Raw genomic sequence first — 17,864 nt, forward strand, 5'->3', positions numbered from 1 at the left:
CCTGGGGGTGAACTTCAACTGAAGACCTCGGTGACTAAACTGGGGTGGATACACCAACACGCAGAGAGCAGCGTCTCCTGGCCTGCCCGGCTACTCAGGGCTGAGAGCGGGCGGGGGCAAGGCTGGGGGAGCCGCACCGCAGCCCCCAGGGCGGCAGGGAACCGCAGTCACCTCCTTTGGCACGTGCGTGTTTGCACCTGCAGCGTGTCAAAATGCAAGTAGTTAAGCCAAAAGCGAGAACCCGTGGTTGTTTACAGACCTGAGCGCATGTTGGCCTGCATGGGGGCACGGGACTTGCCGAAGTGCCTGGCTGCAGAGCACTCACGGCACCGGCATGGTGAGCCCGGCCCCATCAGGCTGCCCCTCATTGTCCCCCTGCCATGTCTGGCGCTGTTGATGCCAGCGTTGGTGTGCCCTGCCCTGGAGGACCAGAGAAAAGTGCTTGAATTCAAGTCATAAAACTGCCAGAATGAAAACAAACAAACGAGAAGATGGTCCTGGCAACGCACAAGCTGTTCTGCGCAAGTTGCCCACTGCCTGTGGAAGCGGGGCCCTTGCGTGCAAGGCACCTTGCAGGCAGCAAGCGAGCCCCTGCCACGCAGGGCCTGCGGGCTGAGCAGGGCAGCAAGCAGCTGGACGGGGAAGCCGGGCATGCAGGGTGGGAGCAATACAGCACCGCAGCAAAGTGCCGAGAGCCAGACACAAGACGTTGCTGGTCTATTTGATCTCTGCCTGCTGGAACAGCCGACCAGCTCCTCCGACGCGGCTGGGACAGAGTCCTCCCAACAGCCCAGCCCTCCAGGCACATCCCACAGACCACAGGCAGCTGCAGATGGGAAGCCACTTGGGCCAGTCCCTAGGGGACAGAGGACAGCAATGCCCTAGCAGTTTCCCATCTCTGTTGCTCCTGGAGCCAGGCACGACAGGGACCCACAGAGACATGACCACAGCTGGTCACATCCACCCACAGCTACACGCTCCCAGTGCTGGACCCGCTCCTGGCACAGGCATGTTTGAGCCACCCACAGCCCACCTACCTGGGCAGGTCTTGTTTCCAAAGGTGTCTTCTAAGGTCTGCTGCCCACCAGCTCCCAGCCTGAGGTCTTACTTGGGAGAGGGTGAGACTGGGTGCTGCAGTCACACACAAGGAGCTAGGACATGCTGCCTGCACACCCACTGCTTGGGTAAGGCAGCGGAAGGCTGTAACTACATATAATTTTCCAGCATCCTTTGCCCCCTTTAAAGACTTCTGGAGGGGCAGCTTGTTAGTGGCATTTTGCAACCTGGCTTAACGTGCCAAACCTGCTCCAGCTGGGCTGCAGAAAAGGTGAGCGGGGGTGATGCGTCTGATGGCCTCTCCTCAGGGCTTGCAGCTGGAGCACCTGTAATTCAGCTGTGCTGTCTGCAAGGCGACGTGGCCGGCTCCAGCCCATGAGCAGGAGTGGGGCAACAGCGTGCACGTGCTGTGGGATGGGTGGGATGGGTGCTTCCTCCATCTGCCTCCCCACGGCGGGCATGGGGGCAGCTCCTAGGAGAACCCCCCACCCCAGGCACCTTCATTCACTCAGGGGCAGGAGCAATGAGCATCTTCACCCTGTCCCCTCCGCCGCCAAACCTGCTCCTGCTCAGCGCCTCCCAAGCCACGCTGCCCCGGCTGTGTCTGCGGGCGAGGACGGAGGAGTGGGGCAGGTGGCAGAGGTGGCTGCAGCCAGCCTCATCAGTGCGCTGCTCACTGCTCTTACTGAGCAGCTGGCAGCAAAACGTCAACCAAATAAATGGCTTGATTGCCCTGTTATTAGTTACTAAATTAATCCTTCTGTCAGCACTTAACAAATGCTGAGCTGTTGGCTCCTGGCCTCGACCCAGTGAAAGGGACACCCTGTCTGGGGCCCGATCCAGCAGAGCCCAGCCCAGCCATTGGGCTGCGCTGCTCCCTGCAGGAGGGCTGTGCGTCCCTGGGAGCACCAGGCAGCTCTGCCCTGGGTAAGTGCCCGTGGAGTGGGTGAGGTGGCCGAGGCGGCTGGCTGTGCCCTCCCCAGTGCCCGCGCTGCCGGCCAGCTGGCGAGCGAAGGCAGAGGGTCTGGCTGCCCCGTGGGCTCCCCCGCAGCTCTGGGGAGGGATGTCAAACTGCCTTCTGCAGAAAGGGCAGGCTGCTGCAGGGGGAACGAGGCTTTTCCTCACTTCCTCAGTAGGGAAAAGTGGCTATGCCAACCTGCACGAAGGAACAGTGGCTGTAGAGGCAAAATTTCCTGTTTTCAGCTGTTGAAATCCCACTTTCAGGGCTAGGCCAGCTGTCCCCGGCCCAAAAGTCCTCTCGTGCACTGGTCTTTAAACCAACACAAGAAACTGAGTTTAGAAGTCTTATCCAAACTGTTCGTACCATTCCAATCAGGCAATGCGCCTACAGCAAAATGGCTTCTGAATTGTGGTTGAAAGCCATGTCCTAGTTTAAGCAGGGACGGAGGTTCAGCCCTGCCTGGTGCCTCATGTAGAGCCCTTAGGGAAGTGATCTGATTTCCCAAGGAATCTCTAACATCTTCCTTCAACTGTGCTTCCTCTCCTCATTTCCCCCGACTGGAAACAAGAGCCAGCATAACCAAGGTTTTTATTCTCAAATTTTACTGTAATTAAAATACAGAGATGCAGAATATTCCCAGAAACACACAGCAAAACAAACCAAGCAAACAAATTCAGTAGGAAACCAATTACAGACAATGAAATGATAAAGAACAGAAGTGTTCTCTGGAGCCCAGCACCGTGCATGGGACCGCGTGGCCGCAGTGACAATTTTGGGTTGCCAAAGGGCTCCTCGGCTCCTAGAGAAGCAGAGATGGGCCCTGGCATCTGTCCCAGCAGCTCTGTGGCTCTCTCTAGCCATCTCCACGTTCCCACTCACGCTGTTGTTTTTACAAGGATGACTTTGCAATGGAAACGCAGAAATGACCCACCCACAGGGACAAGAGCCAACGAGAGAACCCAGCAGAAAAGAAGTGGGTTAAGATTTTCCACACACAAAGCACAAGGGGACAGAGAGGGGTGGAAGACATGCACTTCTCTCCTAGCCAGGGGAGCTGCGGGGGCAGAGTCACCCTCTCTGCCCTCCCAGCCAATATGAGTGTGGACGTTTAATGAAGGTCTTGGTGAGAGCTTTGCAGAACTCCATCCAGAGGCAAGACAAAAAGCTACGGGAGGGATAAAAAAGAAAGCAAAGGATAACGAGATGAGCAAAGGGAAAAGGGAGGAGAGGATACGCTTGTGAGCTCTCCTCTCAGCCGGGGCACATTCCTTGGGCATGGGGAACGCCCAGCCGTGGTGGGGCACAGGGCTGCGTGTAGGGCCACATCCCACCTCCGCTGTGGGGAGATCATGGTGAAAGCCTCGGGGAAATCTGGGAAGGCGGGAGGTTAAGGAGGGAGCTGATCTGGCGCTTGGACCATCCATTGGGCATACTGATCTAGCTAAATGGAAACACCTAGCAACCATTGCTACTATGGAATTAGGGCACCAGCCAGGTGTGGACCACCACCACACACCAAAACCCACATTTGTCTGCTTCTGTTTCCACGCTCTTCCCTAGGATGAACTCCATCACGTTCATCCTCTGATTCAGAGCCTGTCCTAAGAAACAAATTCCCTCCATGCTCCCCCTTATCTTGCTCCCCCACTCTTACTCTCCTCTCATCTCCTCCTGTCACCAGTCCCTCCTCATCTTCTTACTGTCACCTGAAAACTGGTGATCTTCCTTGTACTAGCTCACTTGATCCTTCCCTCGGTGGTGCCCTCCTTTTGTACCAGGCCCCGCTTCCTAGTATCAATGCGGTTTATGCACAATGGAGTTTTTGCCCCTTTTACCACGAAGAGGCGGTGGGAGAAGGGCTGCACCAGTGGCCGACACGGACTCTGAGCTGGCTGAAGTCTCTGTAGTGGGGGAAGAGGAAAGATGGGGCATCCGTCAGGAGCCATCAGCTTCCCCATCCAATCCAGATCCCACTGTTCCGCAACCAAAGCTGTCAGGAAGCATCTTTACTCTTAGACTGGGAACACCGACCCTCTTTTCCTTCTGCTTTGGCACTGACAGTGCCCAGAAAAGCAGCCTGGGGCTGGGTCACCTGGATGAACCAAGCAGGCCTAGCATGCTAACAGAGACATACTTTCCAGAGGCCTTTTGACTCTTGCATAGTTACGTATTCCTGAATGCCCATTAAGCGGTGTGAGGCCCTTGTTTTGGAGTAGATTTAATCTTCTACCCGTACCTGCTAGTCTGCCCTCTTTTGCTATTGATGGCCCACAAGTTTTCAGTTAGCTGGGCTCTAAGAACAGTGATTTAGGCTGTGAGTTCCCCTCACACCTCTTCTCCCCTTCTCTAGACCATCTTGCATGGAAATGGCAGTTCCAGACAGATGGAGAGCTTTACTCCGTTTACTGCAAGGACGCACAGAAGAGCAAAAATAGAAAGATGGGAAACCCTCAGGACGCCTATGGCCTTCCTTAATGCACCTTTATCCCATTTCCCATGCCTGCTCTGCACACATGGTGCCTGCAGACAATGGCTTGGGAAGGATGGACTGCCTCCTCCAGCAAGAGCCTGTGTGGGATACTGGTTAGCCAAAAGCATCATGAGCTTCCCATCACCTGCCCAGGGGTGGCTGGTGAAGTATAGCCCCTTAGATACTATCTTCTCCTGTCCAAGGCCTGGGAGAGGCAGATAGGAAGAAGACTGTCTTCTGGCCAATTGGTAAGAAACTGTATCTTTCTAAGAGGGCTGGTGACAGCCCAGCTAGTTATGCACAAGCAGTTTTTAGCTTTGGGGTTAGAGCTGGCTTCAGAAGCAGCCTGCGATTTGCAATAAGAAATGAGATGTGCTCGGGGAGAGCGGTGAGCAGAGATCCACGCAGTGCAAACTGCCTTCCTGCTTTGCGGGGCATTTGAGACAAAGGAAGAACAAACAAGACTTCTTCTGGCCTTGCCAACTGCCATGAGCATCCCAGCACAAGTGCGGGCACACATCAAGGCCTGATCCTTCTGTGAAACCGCTGCCTTCAGAGACAAAACCAACACGTCTGGGTCAACTTGGCCTTCACCAGAACAAAAGAGACAAAGCGAGGAAACGCACACACATACCAAATGCCGTTTCCTCTTCAGAAACAAAGATGTAGGTTAAACCACTCATGCTATCATCAAGAGTAACACGCTGTGGAGATCAGCAACTTCTTGCCACTGCGCATCAGGGACTACCCAGTGAAGGGTATGCAGAGACTAACACCAGCATGACTAGCACGGGAACACAGCGACTTAAGTCAGGCCCAAAACATGGGTTTAATAAAGGTCTGAATGAAAACTGTTTCACAAGCCCAAGAACATTCAGCAAAAATGGTGGCGGGGGGTGTGTGTGTACTTAAATATTCCCTGATGTCTGAGTCCTAAGCACAAGAGAGCAGCCAGGAAGCGCAATGACCTCCAACGGGAAATGAAGATCAAGGAAGTTGGCTTCGGTGCCCAAAAGATAGGGCAGAAAGTAAACAAATGGCATAGATGGGAGAAAGGGGATTTTTCACATTCCTTTGGTTTCAATGAACAACACTCTTGGGCAACAGAGGGAAAAACACCCTCTAAAACATGATTTTTATTTTGACCAGGACCCTATATAAAAACTGTATGCTGGAAGTGCTGAAGATGACTATGTAAACTCCTCTGCAGTGGTGGCACAATTCTGTTTACCTGGCTGAAGACATGTCTGTGGACTGATACATACACACATGCTAACACAGATGCATATTTATAAAATACAGCACAAGCACTGCTTCACTTGCCTATGCATCCAACACCTAACGACCTAGGTTAATCACCTGCCAAAGCCAGGAGCAGCAGAGTTAATGGTGGAGCCTGTGGCTTTCCTCATCTCAAGAATTACACGGGACCTTGGAGTGAGTGAGTGTGTGTGTTTGCACATGTATGCGTGTGGGTGCAGGATGCCACATGGCCCCTTGAGCAAGATGGGCCAGGCTGAGGATGGCTGTGACTCCCAGACGGATGCAGGTGCCTGGGGTTCTGCAGCACTGTGAGCGTGGGTGGGCTACTTAGTGCAACATGGTCATTTAGAGGAGCCAGGCTGGAGCCCCAGGAGCAGCATGTGGGAAGAGGAGTTGCTGGTGCCCCATGCAGGCTGGCTACTGCTGGAGCACGCTCAGCCCCTCGGGGAAGCGTTCTCCAACACGGTGCAGCCCACTCACAGCCAGGCCACCGCTCCCAGGGTCACAAGGAAAGCCCCCCGTCCCACCCTGCAGCAGAACTTGGGTGGCATTTGGGAACATGCTTGCTCATGGTTACTACTGACCTCTGTGGAGTGTGGCCTAGAGTCAGTGCCCCTGTTGCAGATGGGGATACTGCCAGGACTTCAAGGGTCAAACCCAAGGGCCCAGTTTGCGTCTCTGTGGAGCATCACTACCTGCGCTTGCAATGTCACAGAGGCCTGGGAAATGCCACTGTCAGCTGGGAATGGGAACATACAGCAGCTTTCTTCCTCCTGCCTCTCACCAAGAAAATCTGTGCAGAAGTTGATGGCCTGGGACATATGATACTCTTGTGTGGCATCATTCCTGGAGCTGCTCTGCTGAGCTTGAGGGTTTCTTCTCTGAAGGGTGCAATTCATCCAGGGAGTAAGTGATTGGGAGCAGCTTGTGGGATGGGCCCTGCAAAGAAAAGGTAAGAGGTGCAGGGAGGAGGCTTCCCCCTCTTCACAGTATCTCTCCTTTGTGTCAATGGGACTTTCTTCTATGCTTCTCCCCCAGGCAGACCCCCCGAACACACTGCCCAGAGCCAAGGGAAGGGGTGTTTCAGAGGCTGTCTTCCCAGATGAAGTTGAATTTGACTACATAACCCACACTTGAAGCAAGACATAGTTCCTCCCCCTCCTCTCTTACATGCCCCACCTCCAGGGAGATGGAGCCTGACACCCTCTCCCACCCCTCTGTGCGTACAAGAGCAAGAAGGGAGGAAGGAAACTGCAAGACAGAGACAACGGCGCCTTTAAAGCCCTCAGAGTAGAGATGGTTCCTGGTAGGTGATGGGAGTGAAAGGCATTGACAGAGGCTCTGTGAACTCTGAGCCAGGCAGGCGGTGCTGAGCAGGCTGCAGCCGGAGTCTGCTCGGGTGCTTGACCCTCCCTGAAGCGGCTGGTTCCAACTCAAAGAGGTGCTGTGTCGGGGGAGAGTATGGGCAGGTTGATCTTTTGGAAGGGAGCTGCGACAGGGATTAGTCAGCCTTGTCCTTCTTCTTTGCAGTGAAAGGGACTTTGCTGGCGACCGCACTGCCCACAGCTCCAACGCTGCCGGTCACTGCCGAGACGCTGCCCTTCACCAGTCCGACGCCAGCAGCGGGGACGCTGGTAACAGCTGTTTTGGTGAGCTCCAGGCTCTTGCTGCCCACCCAGGCGACTCCTCCCAACGTGGCCCCCACGGCTCCCCGGGTGATACTGAACAGGCCGCCCGTCACTCTCCAGATCACCCCTGCCTGCTGCTGCGGATGGTCCTTGCTGGCATCTGCGGGGAGAGAGAGAAAGGGAAAGTCAGAAGTGTCCACACCAAAGACCTTCTCCCTGGGCACCTCTTCCAGCCCAGGAGGGTTGTCCACCATGGCGCACGCTCCCGTATGCGCAGTGCCTTGCAGCCCCAGACCTCTTGGTGCCTGAAGGAGGAACCAGGGTGATCCCAGGCCCGCAGCATGGCAGGAGAGGACTTTGGGACGGTAGGGAGTCGGAGCAGAATTGCCCATGTGACAGAGAAGGGAAGAAGGTGGCTCAGTTACAGCCCCAAACTCGCAAGCCTCAGTGCTGCAATGTAAAGCAAATCCCACTAACGAGAGATGTAATTGCCCTCCCCTGTGTGTTGACTAACGCCAGTAAATCACACAGACTAATGCCAGCACAGGAGGCCTGCAGACAGCAACAGCTGACGTTTGCATGGCCTGCAGGTCCTCAGAAGCATCTGTTTGGAGGCAGGTCTGCGCTAATGTCAGATGTGGGACTGAGGCACAGCACAGACCTATCCGTGAGAACTGTAATTGAGCTAGCACAGATAGCAAACTGCAGTAAAGATACAGTGACACGGATGTCACCTCAGGTTGTACAAGCCCTCCAGAGATCTCAGCTACGTATTTAATAGTGTTAAGACAGTGCTTAAGTTGCTACACTATGTCATTGCTGGTTTACCTGTGCCAGCTGGATCAAGGCCAGCATGATATACCCACCCAAGCTGCCATCGCACCTGCCCACAACACCGCAGACCTAACGTTGACAGCTCACCACTGCTCAGGAAAAGGTTGACTCTGAACTGCTACTCACGGGATTCAAACCTGACAGCTCTCCTGCTGGCCTCCACACAACCCTCTCCCTTTGCGTCAGCTAACAATGCTGTGCACAGGCAGCAAAGGAGGAGCTGCTCTTTTTGTGGGGTGAGATATTTTGGATACTCTGACTTCTGATTCACTGCCAGTTCCGTGCACAAGATGAGTTACTAATAATTGCAAAAATACAATAAAGCAATCCTGGCAGGAAAAAAAGCAAGTGCCAGCTGAGAATACAGGATCCCTGGAGCAGCAGCAGCCCTTCTAACCCATTACCCACTCAGAAGAGAGGTTGCACAGCACTGATGCAGCAGGGCTTTAGCCCCCTGCTAAATAAGCACCCCATTTCCTGGGAAGTGGGGAAATGACAGGGATAGAAGTGGCTTTCTGAAAGCCTGCATAAAAACATGGTGCAGTCACGCGTCTGCAGAGAGCCCAGGACAGGGGCTGCGTCAGCACCAGCCACTGCCTCAGAGCAGAACACTGCAGAGGCTCCACCAGCACCCCGAGAAAGGAGCCAGTCTGCACCGCACAGCCCTGCGTGCACCGTCCCCCCGGCACGGGCGCGGGGACAGGCCTGGCATCTGTCCCTGGGACCAAAGAGGGAGACACCTCACCTGCAGCATCCCAGTTCAGTGGCCTGGCCAGACTGGGCTGCGCAAATGGACTCGCCGCTAACCTAAGGAGGTGGACAAGCTTAATACAGCTAATGGCAGGTAGGCAAGAGCTGCGGGCTGGATGCACTTTCTTTTTTGAGATCCCAGCCCATCCACCACGCTCTCCAACACTCTCAGCTCCCCCCACCCCCTTTCCCTAAAGCTCCCCCCTCCCCAAGAAGAAAGCCCCCTTGTTTATCCAGCCAGGCAGCAGTTCCTTTCCTTGATTGTTAATCGAGGCAGCAGAAAACTCCAGGCAGCAGAAAACTCCACCTGGAAACCCCCCTTTGACGTCTCCACCCACTTTCATTTCCAGGCAGATTAGAGCAAGACTGATGTAGGCAGCGGATTTCCTTTGCCAGCAAGCAAAGACCTTGGGAGTGCCGGGAGGCTGGCCCAACCACTCATCAAGTTGCGGGGCCTTCGCATGCTGCATGCCCTGGTTGATGGAGATGTCAGACCTAGTCAGTCTAAGCAAACATCTTCCGCTCGCTGCAACTAACTTGTCTCATGCCGCGTCTTCGCCACATCTGCTATTCAGTGTACTTCTGCCAAGCTATCCTGTGAATCCTTCGGAGCAGAGACCATCTTCCCGTTGTCCGTGTGCCATGCAACACAGTAAGGTCTCTAAGTGCTGCTCAAAAACAAGCTTTTTTTCTTTTCTTCTTTTCTTTTTTTAAACAAACCAACCAGAAGTCTGACAGAAAACACTCAGCAGCAGCAGGGCAGAGATTTTATCCTTGGAAGCACCAGCTGCCCTGGGGTGCTGGATGCACATGGGTGAAGGGACAACCTGACCTTGCCAAACGGATCAGAGCTGCTGCCTGTGCTACAAGCACTCGGCAGACAGGAGGCCAGTCAGTCACACCGGGGACTCTTGGATTGCACCATGACATCTGTAGGAAAGCAGAATTTTCCAGGCCTCTTAGGAAACAAATTAAGATATCTTCAGATTCAAATTGCTAACTTTTAGGCACTTAACATAGTAGTTTAAATTAGGAGATTTGATTCCTCTGGCTCCATTTCTAGCCAGGGAAGAGAAGGGGGCTTCTTCAGAAGAGGCTGCATACAGTAGCCTAACCTAGTCTAGGCATGAATCTGCATTAGGCGGTGTGACGATCCTTTCCTAGTTATTTTTGTGTTGGATTCTTCTAAAGTTCTGCAGATTTTGGAGTCTTATTGGAGTTGTAGGTTTTTCCCTGAGCTTGACCCAGGCTGTAGAGCTCTCCCTTGGGCAAATCTCAGGACAGTGCCTGTGAGGAGTCAGGTGTTCACCAGCTCTGATGACTTGGAATAAGCCTTAGGTTACACACCTGTCTGATAATCTGGCCAGCAAAACGGAGTGTGAGAGGGGCCAGTACAGAGTTTCTGGTGTAGCCTAAGCAGCCACAGTTCTACCTGGTATATGACATATTGCTTGCCTATTCCTCAGCAGTTTCTCGATGTTGTTTCCCCCCCTGCCCCGTCTCCCTCAATGCTACTGAGACCCCTTGGCTCCATTTCCAGTTCAGCTGCCAGCCTCCCAGCTGCTGCACACAGCTTATCCCATAGAGCCATTCGTGTGTTTTGTCTTCAGACCGAGGGTGGGAAGAACAAAGGGATCCAGAAATTCATGAGACTTTAAAGCAGGACTCTACTCAGCGAAAATCAGACTGGTCCTCCAAACAAACGCTGTCTTCAGAGGATGGCAGGTCTTGCGTTCCCACTCCCCCGTCTGGGGAAGCAGGATCCTTTGCATGCCATCACAGGACTGCAGTGCCGAAGCTCTGGGCATTAAACACCTACCGGTGCGCTCAGCTGCAGAACCAAGAGCTGTATCAATGCGGCAGTAATCTTCCTGGCTCTCCCCAGGTAAACCTGCCTCTGAGGCTACCTGGAACCCCTCTGTAGGAAGATTTAGGCCTCTGCCCCCATTTCAATTGACCTGAGGCCACTAGAGCTGCCCAGCTATCTGAACAACACTAGTGTGAAAATCTCTTAGATGACAGATGGATGCACGTGGATAGCCCAGGGACCAGAGGGAAGGAGGCAACTGCAGATGAGATTGAGAGGAGATGTTACTCACCAGCAAAGAGCTAAAACATATTGGAGAAAGTGTCAGGAAATACTAATGAAGAAAGACAAGGACAAAGGTTCTTCCTGATTAAGCTAGGCAGAGACAACAAAGCTGCAGCACACTGAAGCACCAGTGCTCGCCTGCTGCCTGCACCTGGTCTGCAGCCACTCTCATGGTCCTTGAAACTCCACAGGTAGCAGGGAGGAGGGATGGAGGACCTGGCCCTAGGAGGGTCAGAGGCTGTTCCAGAAGAATTCCAACAACTCCAACACAGAACAGAAGCTGTACCATAAAAAAAACCCAAACCAACTCAGGTTTGAATAGATCTGAAAAGAGAAAGAAATCCCTTGTTGTGACCACAACCACAAGGGGCCATATTCTAACCTGGCAGCAAGCTGAAATAGGTCGTATTCATTCTATACTTCAGATGATGTGTCAAAAGCTTTCTAGCCATCCCCAGTTAGTTTGTCTTCAGGACTGCAATAAACCCCACAGTAAGCTGTCATGTAAGATAAGCATCAGATTTACAGTGCAAATTAGTCTCTCAGACAATGGAGTGAGCTAAGCATTTTGTTGGCACAGAGGAGCCCAGATTAAGGGTGAGACAGACAGCAGAGATGAAATACACAAAATAATCAGAGAGACAGACACACAGCCTGAGCAGGGGAACAATTCTGTTCCCTGGAGCCCGCTGCAGCCCATGCTGCTCATGAAAGCTCTTCACCATCTGCCGAGCCCTTTTTCCTCTCCGTCAATGACCTGGCCTTTTCAAGGGTCCCTTCAGCTTCACTTCACCCCATGTCAGCTTAGAACAGAAGAAGGAGGAGAAAAAGAGATGAATAAAATGCACTCCTGTACGAATGCCGACTCTCTGGGCTGGGGTCGGCACCCCACACAACAGGCTCTCCTCCTCGGCCACAGCCCTCCGTGGTCCCCGCTGACGTCTCTCCAGAGCAGGGCTCCTGCCTGCTGGGGCTCCAGACAAAACCGGGTTTTCTCCTCTAATCCTGACAGCATCTATGACTCAGGGCAGAAGTGAGATCAGTTTGTCAGTAATAACAGATACAACTTTCAAAGCTGCCACGGCGACTCCTCAGGGCTTTGCATTGCCTTTATTTGGTGAGAGAAAACGATAGCCTGCGCTGGTGCCCACTACAAATGGCAGAGGCGTTATAATTCCCCTCGGCCCCTGCTGGCAAGTGATACGACAGGCAGGGAGAACTCTCTACTTTAAGAAGGACTTGTACACCTTGCTCTTTCCTACCAACTTACGGAAACAGCCCCAAGCCAGGAAAGCTGTGTCAGGGAGCAGCACGTATGGTTTTGCGTCTTCAGGACACTTCCATCGCGGCTGGGCCCCAGGTGAAGGAGCTGGGCTGGCTCAGAGACCAAAATGTAAACAGTCAATGTCATCAGTCTGTCCCTCAGCAGACGTGAGAGGAAGGGATGAGGTCACTAGTTCAAGCCTGAATTACGCCTCTGGCTGCTATTAAGTGACCACTGGTGGATTTAGGCAGGTTCCCCTACCTAGAAAAATGTTTGGTCTGGAGGAACAAGCAAGGGGTGGAGGGTCAGCTACTCACACAGTCTAGTCCCGGCTTTGACCAGCTGATTTTTAAGCAACACTGAGCAAATCACTCTGACCTTTATTGCCTCTGCACCACTGTGATTGAGAACGTGTGATTTTCTAAAAGCCTTGGCTGTTGAAAAAAAAAGCGTGTACGGGAAAGAAGTTCCCAGTCCTAATGTTTCTTGGAGAAAAACCTGAAAGTTTGATTCAAGTGCACTCTTAACGCTCCGAGAGCCCCAAATGGATTATTGTTATTTTTAACCTTGTGATTTTTCTGAGCCTACCTCAATTTGAAATGCGTGGGGCTGGCACTGCTGCTTTGCTTCCCCTTCTGTAAAGCGAAGCTGAAGTTAATGATCCCTATTTCCTTGTATTGCTGTGCTGTCATGAAGGTTAATTAGGTACAGTTGGTGTGGTGCTTTAAATGGGGAAATAGTGTCTGTATCATCATGACTGGCGCTGACAGATTCCTGTTGACATTCTCGGTAGAGATGCCAACTTCCAGCTTATCTACAGAGAGGTTTCCAGTTTCCAGACAAGTCACAAAGGCAAGAGAAAAGCTTGCCCCCTCCCCACGGATGCCAGCCTGCTGTCGTGGGGCCACACAAGTTTATCCTGTAGCTGAGACCTTCTGTTTGGGCAATACACGCCTCTTCTAGCACAAGCAGCTGAAACACACTGACTGCTGGGCACAAATGAAATCTCACTGTCCACCTTCTAGCAGGGCCCTTCTCCAGGGAACGGCCGACACCGCCTTCTTCCAAGCCTCCTGCATGCAGCTGGACAAGGCTTAGCTGACCCTCGTGGGACACAGCTGTAGCGAGCACTTATGCCCGAGATGAAGGAACTGCCGTTCATGTCCTTTCTGTCATTTTAGGATCAAAGATCTAGATCCTGCAGTGTCACAGGCAAAGCGTTAAAGGGAGCACTACAAAGTGTTTGTTCTCTAAACACTCACGCTTCGCTCCTGCCAGCAGTCCCATGCTGCAGCTGGTTGGAAATGGCTTCCCAGGCTCAGCAGCTGTGCTCTCCCCAGCCCTGCTCTGCCCAGGCGCTGAATGCTACAAACCAAGATGGTTGCCACCAGCAAAAAAGCCTAGAAATGCCACATTGAGTTTAGCCCTTGAGTTTTAAACTTTAGCTCTGCAATCAGCAAGACATACTCGCCTCTCTCTCCAACAGGATCGGTTTGGGAAGCTGCTGCACACAGCAAAACAAGGGCAGCTGTCTCCACAGCCCGGCTCACTCCAGGGCTCTTCACTGGCACAATGAGCTTTAATTGTTCCTTGCACATGCCCCAGGAGCAGTATTAACTGCTGAAGCATCTACCTTGAAGCACTGAGAGACAGGGTTCAGGAGGGTAAACGAACAGTGATATGCAGTAGCTTGTTTTCCGCAGCTGAGCCTTCAGGGAGAAGCAGCCGAAGCTCTGACTCTGGAAGTGCGAGGCTTAGAGTTGGTTGGGAGTTTTCTGACTCTTTTTGTTGGGAAGCATCATGTCACCGAAACAGAAATTGTTTGTAAAGACACGGTGGTATTATTGAAACTTCAATGAAAAGAGAATTCAGGGAGATCAGCCTCAGAGAAGCTAACAACCCAGTGGTTAAAACATTTGACCAGCCCTCAGTCAGCCCAAGGACTCTCCCCAGCCTCACACACACACCCACTAAATGGCCCAAGCAGCAGCTGAATCCCATTTTCACTCTTGGTTGAACTGTTTCACTTTGTACGAGATATTAATTGGAGGAGAAATATAAACTTGTCCTCTCACTTTCCCAAAGGCTTTCAGTATGAGAGCCAAGATCTATCCTGAGATGGGTCTCTTATTCTTGGAAAAAATTAGCAGTTCCGTTGCTTTGCTCTCCTGCAGAAGATGACTGTTTTCTTGCTCCAGAAATAGATATCTCTTTTATATAGCTGTAATGGCCTCCAAGGAACGGCCAGGGTCCCCTTCAACCAGGATTGCCTGGTACCTTTTTTTACTTTTAATTCCTTATTTGTCCTCTAGGTTTACAAGACTTCAGCTACTCTGGTGGCATAGACATGGTCTCTAATGATGCTGAAGACCAGGATGGCTCACAGCCCAGAGGTAATGCTCCTTCTGCTGTAGAAAAATGCAAATGACTCGCAGGACAGACAGCATTGTCTACTAGAAAGGACAGGGACCAGGTAGGAGCCTGGAGACCCAGCTCTGTTCTCAGCATTATTACTGACCTGTTGGGTAATGACTGCATCTCCTCTGCTTCCTCTCCATCCCACCGGCCTGTTTCAGCCGTGGCTGGTGTGACTGCCCAGACATACGCTGGGGATCCCGCACGGCCTGCAGCGGAGCGGGCTGGCACAGGCTGGGAGGCAGGAGTGAGTCCCAGCTCTGCTGAGCCCAGCAAGCTGGGAAAGACAGGAATCCACCCTTTGCAGACAGAAAACTAATGAGCACTGATTGGCCTCATGGTGCTTCTTAAAGACAATCTCCCAGCTCCTACTGGCATACTTAACCTCTCATCTCAGAGAGAAAAAAGTATACACTGGAACAAACCCCTCGAAAGGTCGCCATCCTCTGATAGAGATCATAAGTGCTTAAGGATGAGGACTCATCCCTTTTTATAGGCTTGTACAACAGCCAGCTTAAGGAGACCCTGTCTCATTCGAAGCAAATGTCATCTCCTACCACACTGTATAGGTTGTAAGAAACTGTATAAGAAAGATGAGCCCACAGGAGAGTCCCAGAGCAAAGCTACAAGTAGTATTGCCTACTTGGGAAGGAAGAAATCCGGACATACCATTTCTATCTCCATTGCAACATCTTTTTCTCAATGTGGAATATATGCAGAAAGTCAGGCTTTTGCTACTTGCCAGAAAGGTTGCTAAAGAAACCTATAGGATGTCTCAAGGCCACTGACAGAGCGGAGATGATCCGAAAAGGCAAGAGATTTCAGCTTGCCCCAGAGAACTGTGCGCAGTGGCTGCTTCCTCCCCACCCTCGCCAACCTCTGGGTCCTGCGTGAGAAACCGCAATGGTGCATTACGGCAGGTATGAACAGCAAGGGACAGCTATCAGCTGGGCTATACCTGCCCTCTCACTTGTGTTAAAGGCATCAAAAGTGGCCATCAGACTTAGTATGTTTGAACTTTATGTCCCTGTCTGCCTTCAATTTCCACTCTTTGCTCCACCTACAAGTTTTTGAATCAGTCAAGAGGCTTGCTTAAAAGCCTGGCAAGAAAGAGCATATTAAGCTGCACCAGTGGCTCCTTTTCCTATTGGGAGTCTCATCACCGTGACACTGAGATTTTGGATCACAAGGACTGGAATCACCTCTTGCTGCAAATATGGGCTCTTTATCTCACTTAGGGATTTGGGGGTGGAACTGGAATAATCCAGTAGACTCAACGATTTTTCAGTGGCCTCAAGCTTTAATGGTCTGAGGAGGAGAGCTTTCAGACATAAAATTTTATTTCTTACAAACAACCCTTCCTAGCATTTGTGCCCAGGCTGAAGAGACCATCTTTTTAAGCCTGCTCTTTGACCCATGCTAGCTCAGCTCTTGTCAGGGCACATCACCTCTTCTGTCAGTTCTCTAGCAGTGGTTCCACATTCTTCACTGAGCTGCTTTCAGCTGCTTGTGATAGCACCTGGCACAAAACGACCCCAAATGAATCGGAGGCTCTTGTTAAACAGCCTTGTTAATTCATCTCTGATAAAGACGCGGGAGAAAAAAAATAATCAATATTTGTAAAATGAAAAAGGACAAAATCCATAGAGAAATAAAGGTCATTTTCACGGTTTTATGAGGCCCTTACAAACCATGGAGAGTAAATAACATAATCCAAGCTTATGTAAGAAATGACTTTTCTTCCATGCTCTAGTGCTACCCAGTGGATTTTAAACAAAGGCAGACTCAGCTAAGCCTCCTCTGTCCCGTGAGGCTAGAAGTCCTTCTCACGACAATATTGGTAACTCACAATTTATCAAAAAGTGCTTGAAGTTTGGTCCCGGCAGCAGTTTGGGAAGGGGCATGGGAGTGAAAGACAGTCATGTCTAACCAGCAGGAAGGTGCTCCAAGCTGCCAAGATCAGACATCAAAAGTCTGCTCTGCTCATTCATCAACTGTAGTGAATATTTTGTGTACTCTGCCGCCTTATTATTAAAGGCTTAATCTCTCTACCTTATGGAAACATGATGGTCACTCAAACATTTTACAGCTGAGATATCCGAGAATTTGTCCAAAAATACTCCCAGTAAAGTTGGGAACATATCCTGCCTTGCTAATACGGGAGGACCCAGGTTCAGGCATTTCCTCTCTCCACTCCTAGAGCAGCTATGCAACAGATGATGATGCTTTCCAGCAGGATGGCTGACACCAGTGAGAAATCCAGAAATTCCCCATTTATTCTGATTATGTGCTCCCCACCCCTCTCCGAGGCACGTGGAGGAACTGAAGAAAAAATGGAGGGCAGCTCAAAAAGCAAAGCCACAAATTTCAACTGACCTAAGGTCTAAGTGAAGATTTTTCGACTCAGAGAAAATGACCCATTCATCCCAGAGGCTATCCAGGAGTCTTTCTGTCCATCCAAGGGATAACAAGGCAGTTAAGCTAAAAGCTGTGTGCTATAGAAGCAGCTGAGCTGGGGATTTACTGGGGAGGCACGAATATGCTTGCCTGCTCACGCTTCAGCATGCCAGCAACGGGCAGGAGAGGGCCTTTGTTATTCTGCTGGTGGTAGGTGTTCGATGGCATAGTCTCAAAAACTCGTTTCCCATCTCAGCTGTCAAGAGGAGAGCGCTGCAGTCATGAGCGGGCAGGTATGCTGCCTCTGGGAGCAGATGAACAGGCAGAGCATCCCCCCCACACAACCAGGCTGACCAGGGAAGGACAGGACAGGACCCATCCGTGCCTCAGACGATTAGATCTATTCCAGTGCAAAAAAATCACACTCCAGCTCTACACCCAAACCTCGTGTGTCCCCTCACCTCTGTCGGTTTGAAATGAGCCAGCCAGTTCTACCCGTTGTGTTCCCAGTGAGCCTGCCACCTGGAAATCTCAGCCCTGAATGCCTAAACTAGAGGCAGCACTAATACTGCCCAAGGAGACATCAAACCTCCTCCTCTGTGCTGCGCAGACAAAGAGCTGCTGCTTAGGAACGTGAAGCTCTGAGTGTGACAGTTCCCTTTGCTTCCTTCCATATTCATATTCTTGCTCTTTCCAGGGCAGATTTCAATGCAGCACAGCAGGGATCCCACGTG

At 51.7% G+C, this 17,864-nt stretch overlaps 1 protein-coding gene across 2 annotated transcripts in view; it reads right to left on the reverse strand.

Annotated features, from left to right (window-relative positions):
• Positions 1-2,588: 2,588 nt before the first annotated feature.
• The window catches only part of LOC104020365 (uncharacterized), a 218,401-nt gene continuing 203,125 nt past the window's right edge, over positions 2,589-17,864 (reverse strand). For both annotated transcript variants that reach the window (XM_087746215.1, XM_087746216.1), the window contains exon 5: positions 2,589-7,538. In XM_087746215.1, the coding sequence (XP_087602341.1) occupies positions 7,252-7,538 (287 nt within the window). In that variant the 3' untranslated portion in view covers positions 2,589-7,251. The remainder of the gene's footprint in view (positions 7,539-17,864) is intronic.

This window comes from Nipponia nippon, unplaced genomic scaffold, assembly GCF_047370975.1.
Source record: "Nipponia nippon isolate SJK-2023a ecotype South Korea unplaced genomic scaffold, ASM4737097v1 scaffold_10, whole genome shotgun sequence".
NCBI classification, from domain to species: domain Eukaryota; kingdom Metazoa; phylum Chordata; class Aves; order Pelecaniformes; family Threskiornithidae; genus Nipponia; species Nipponia nippon.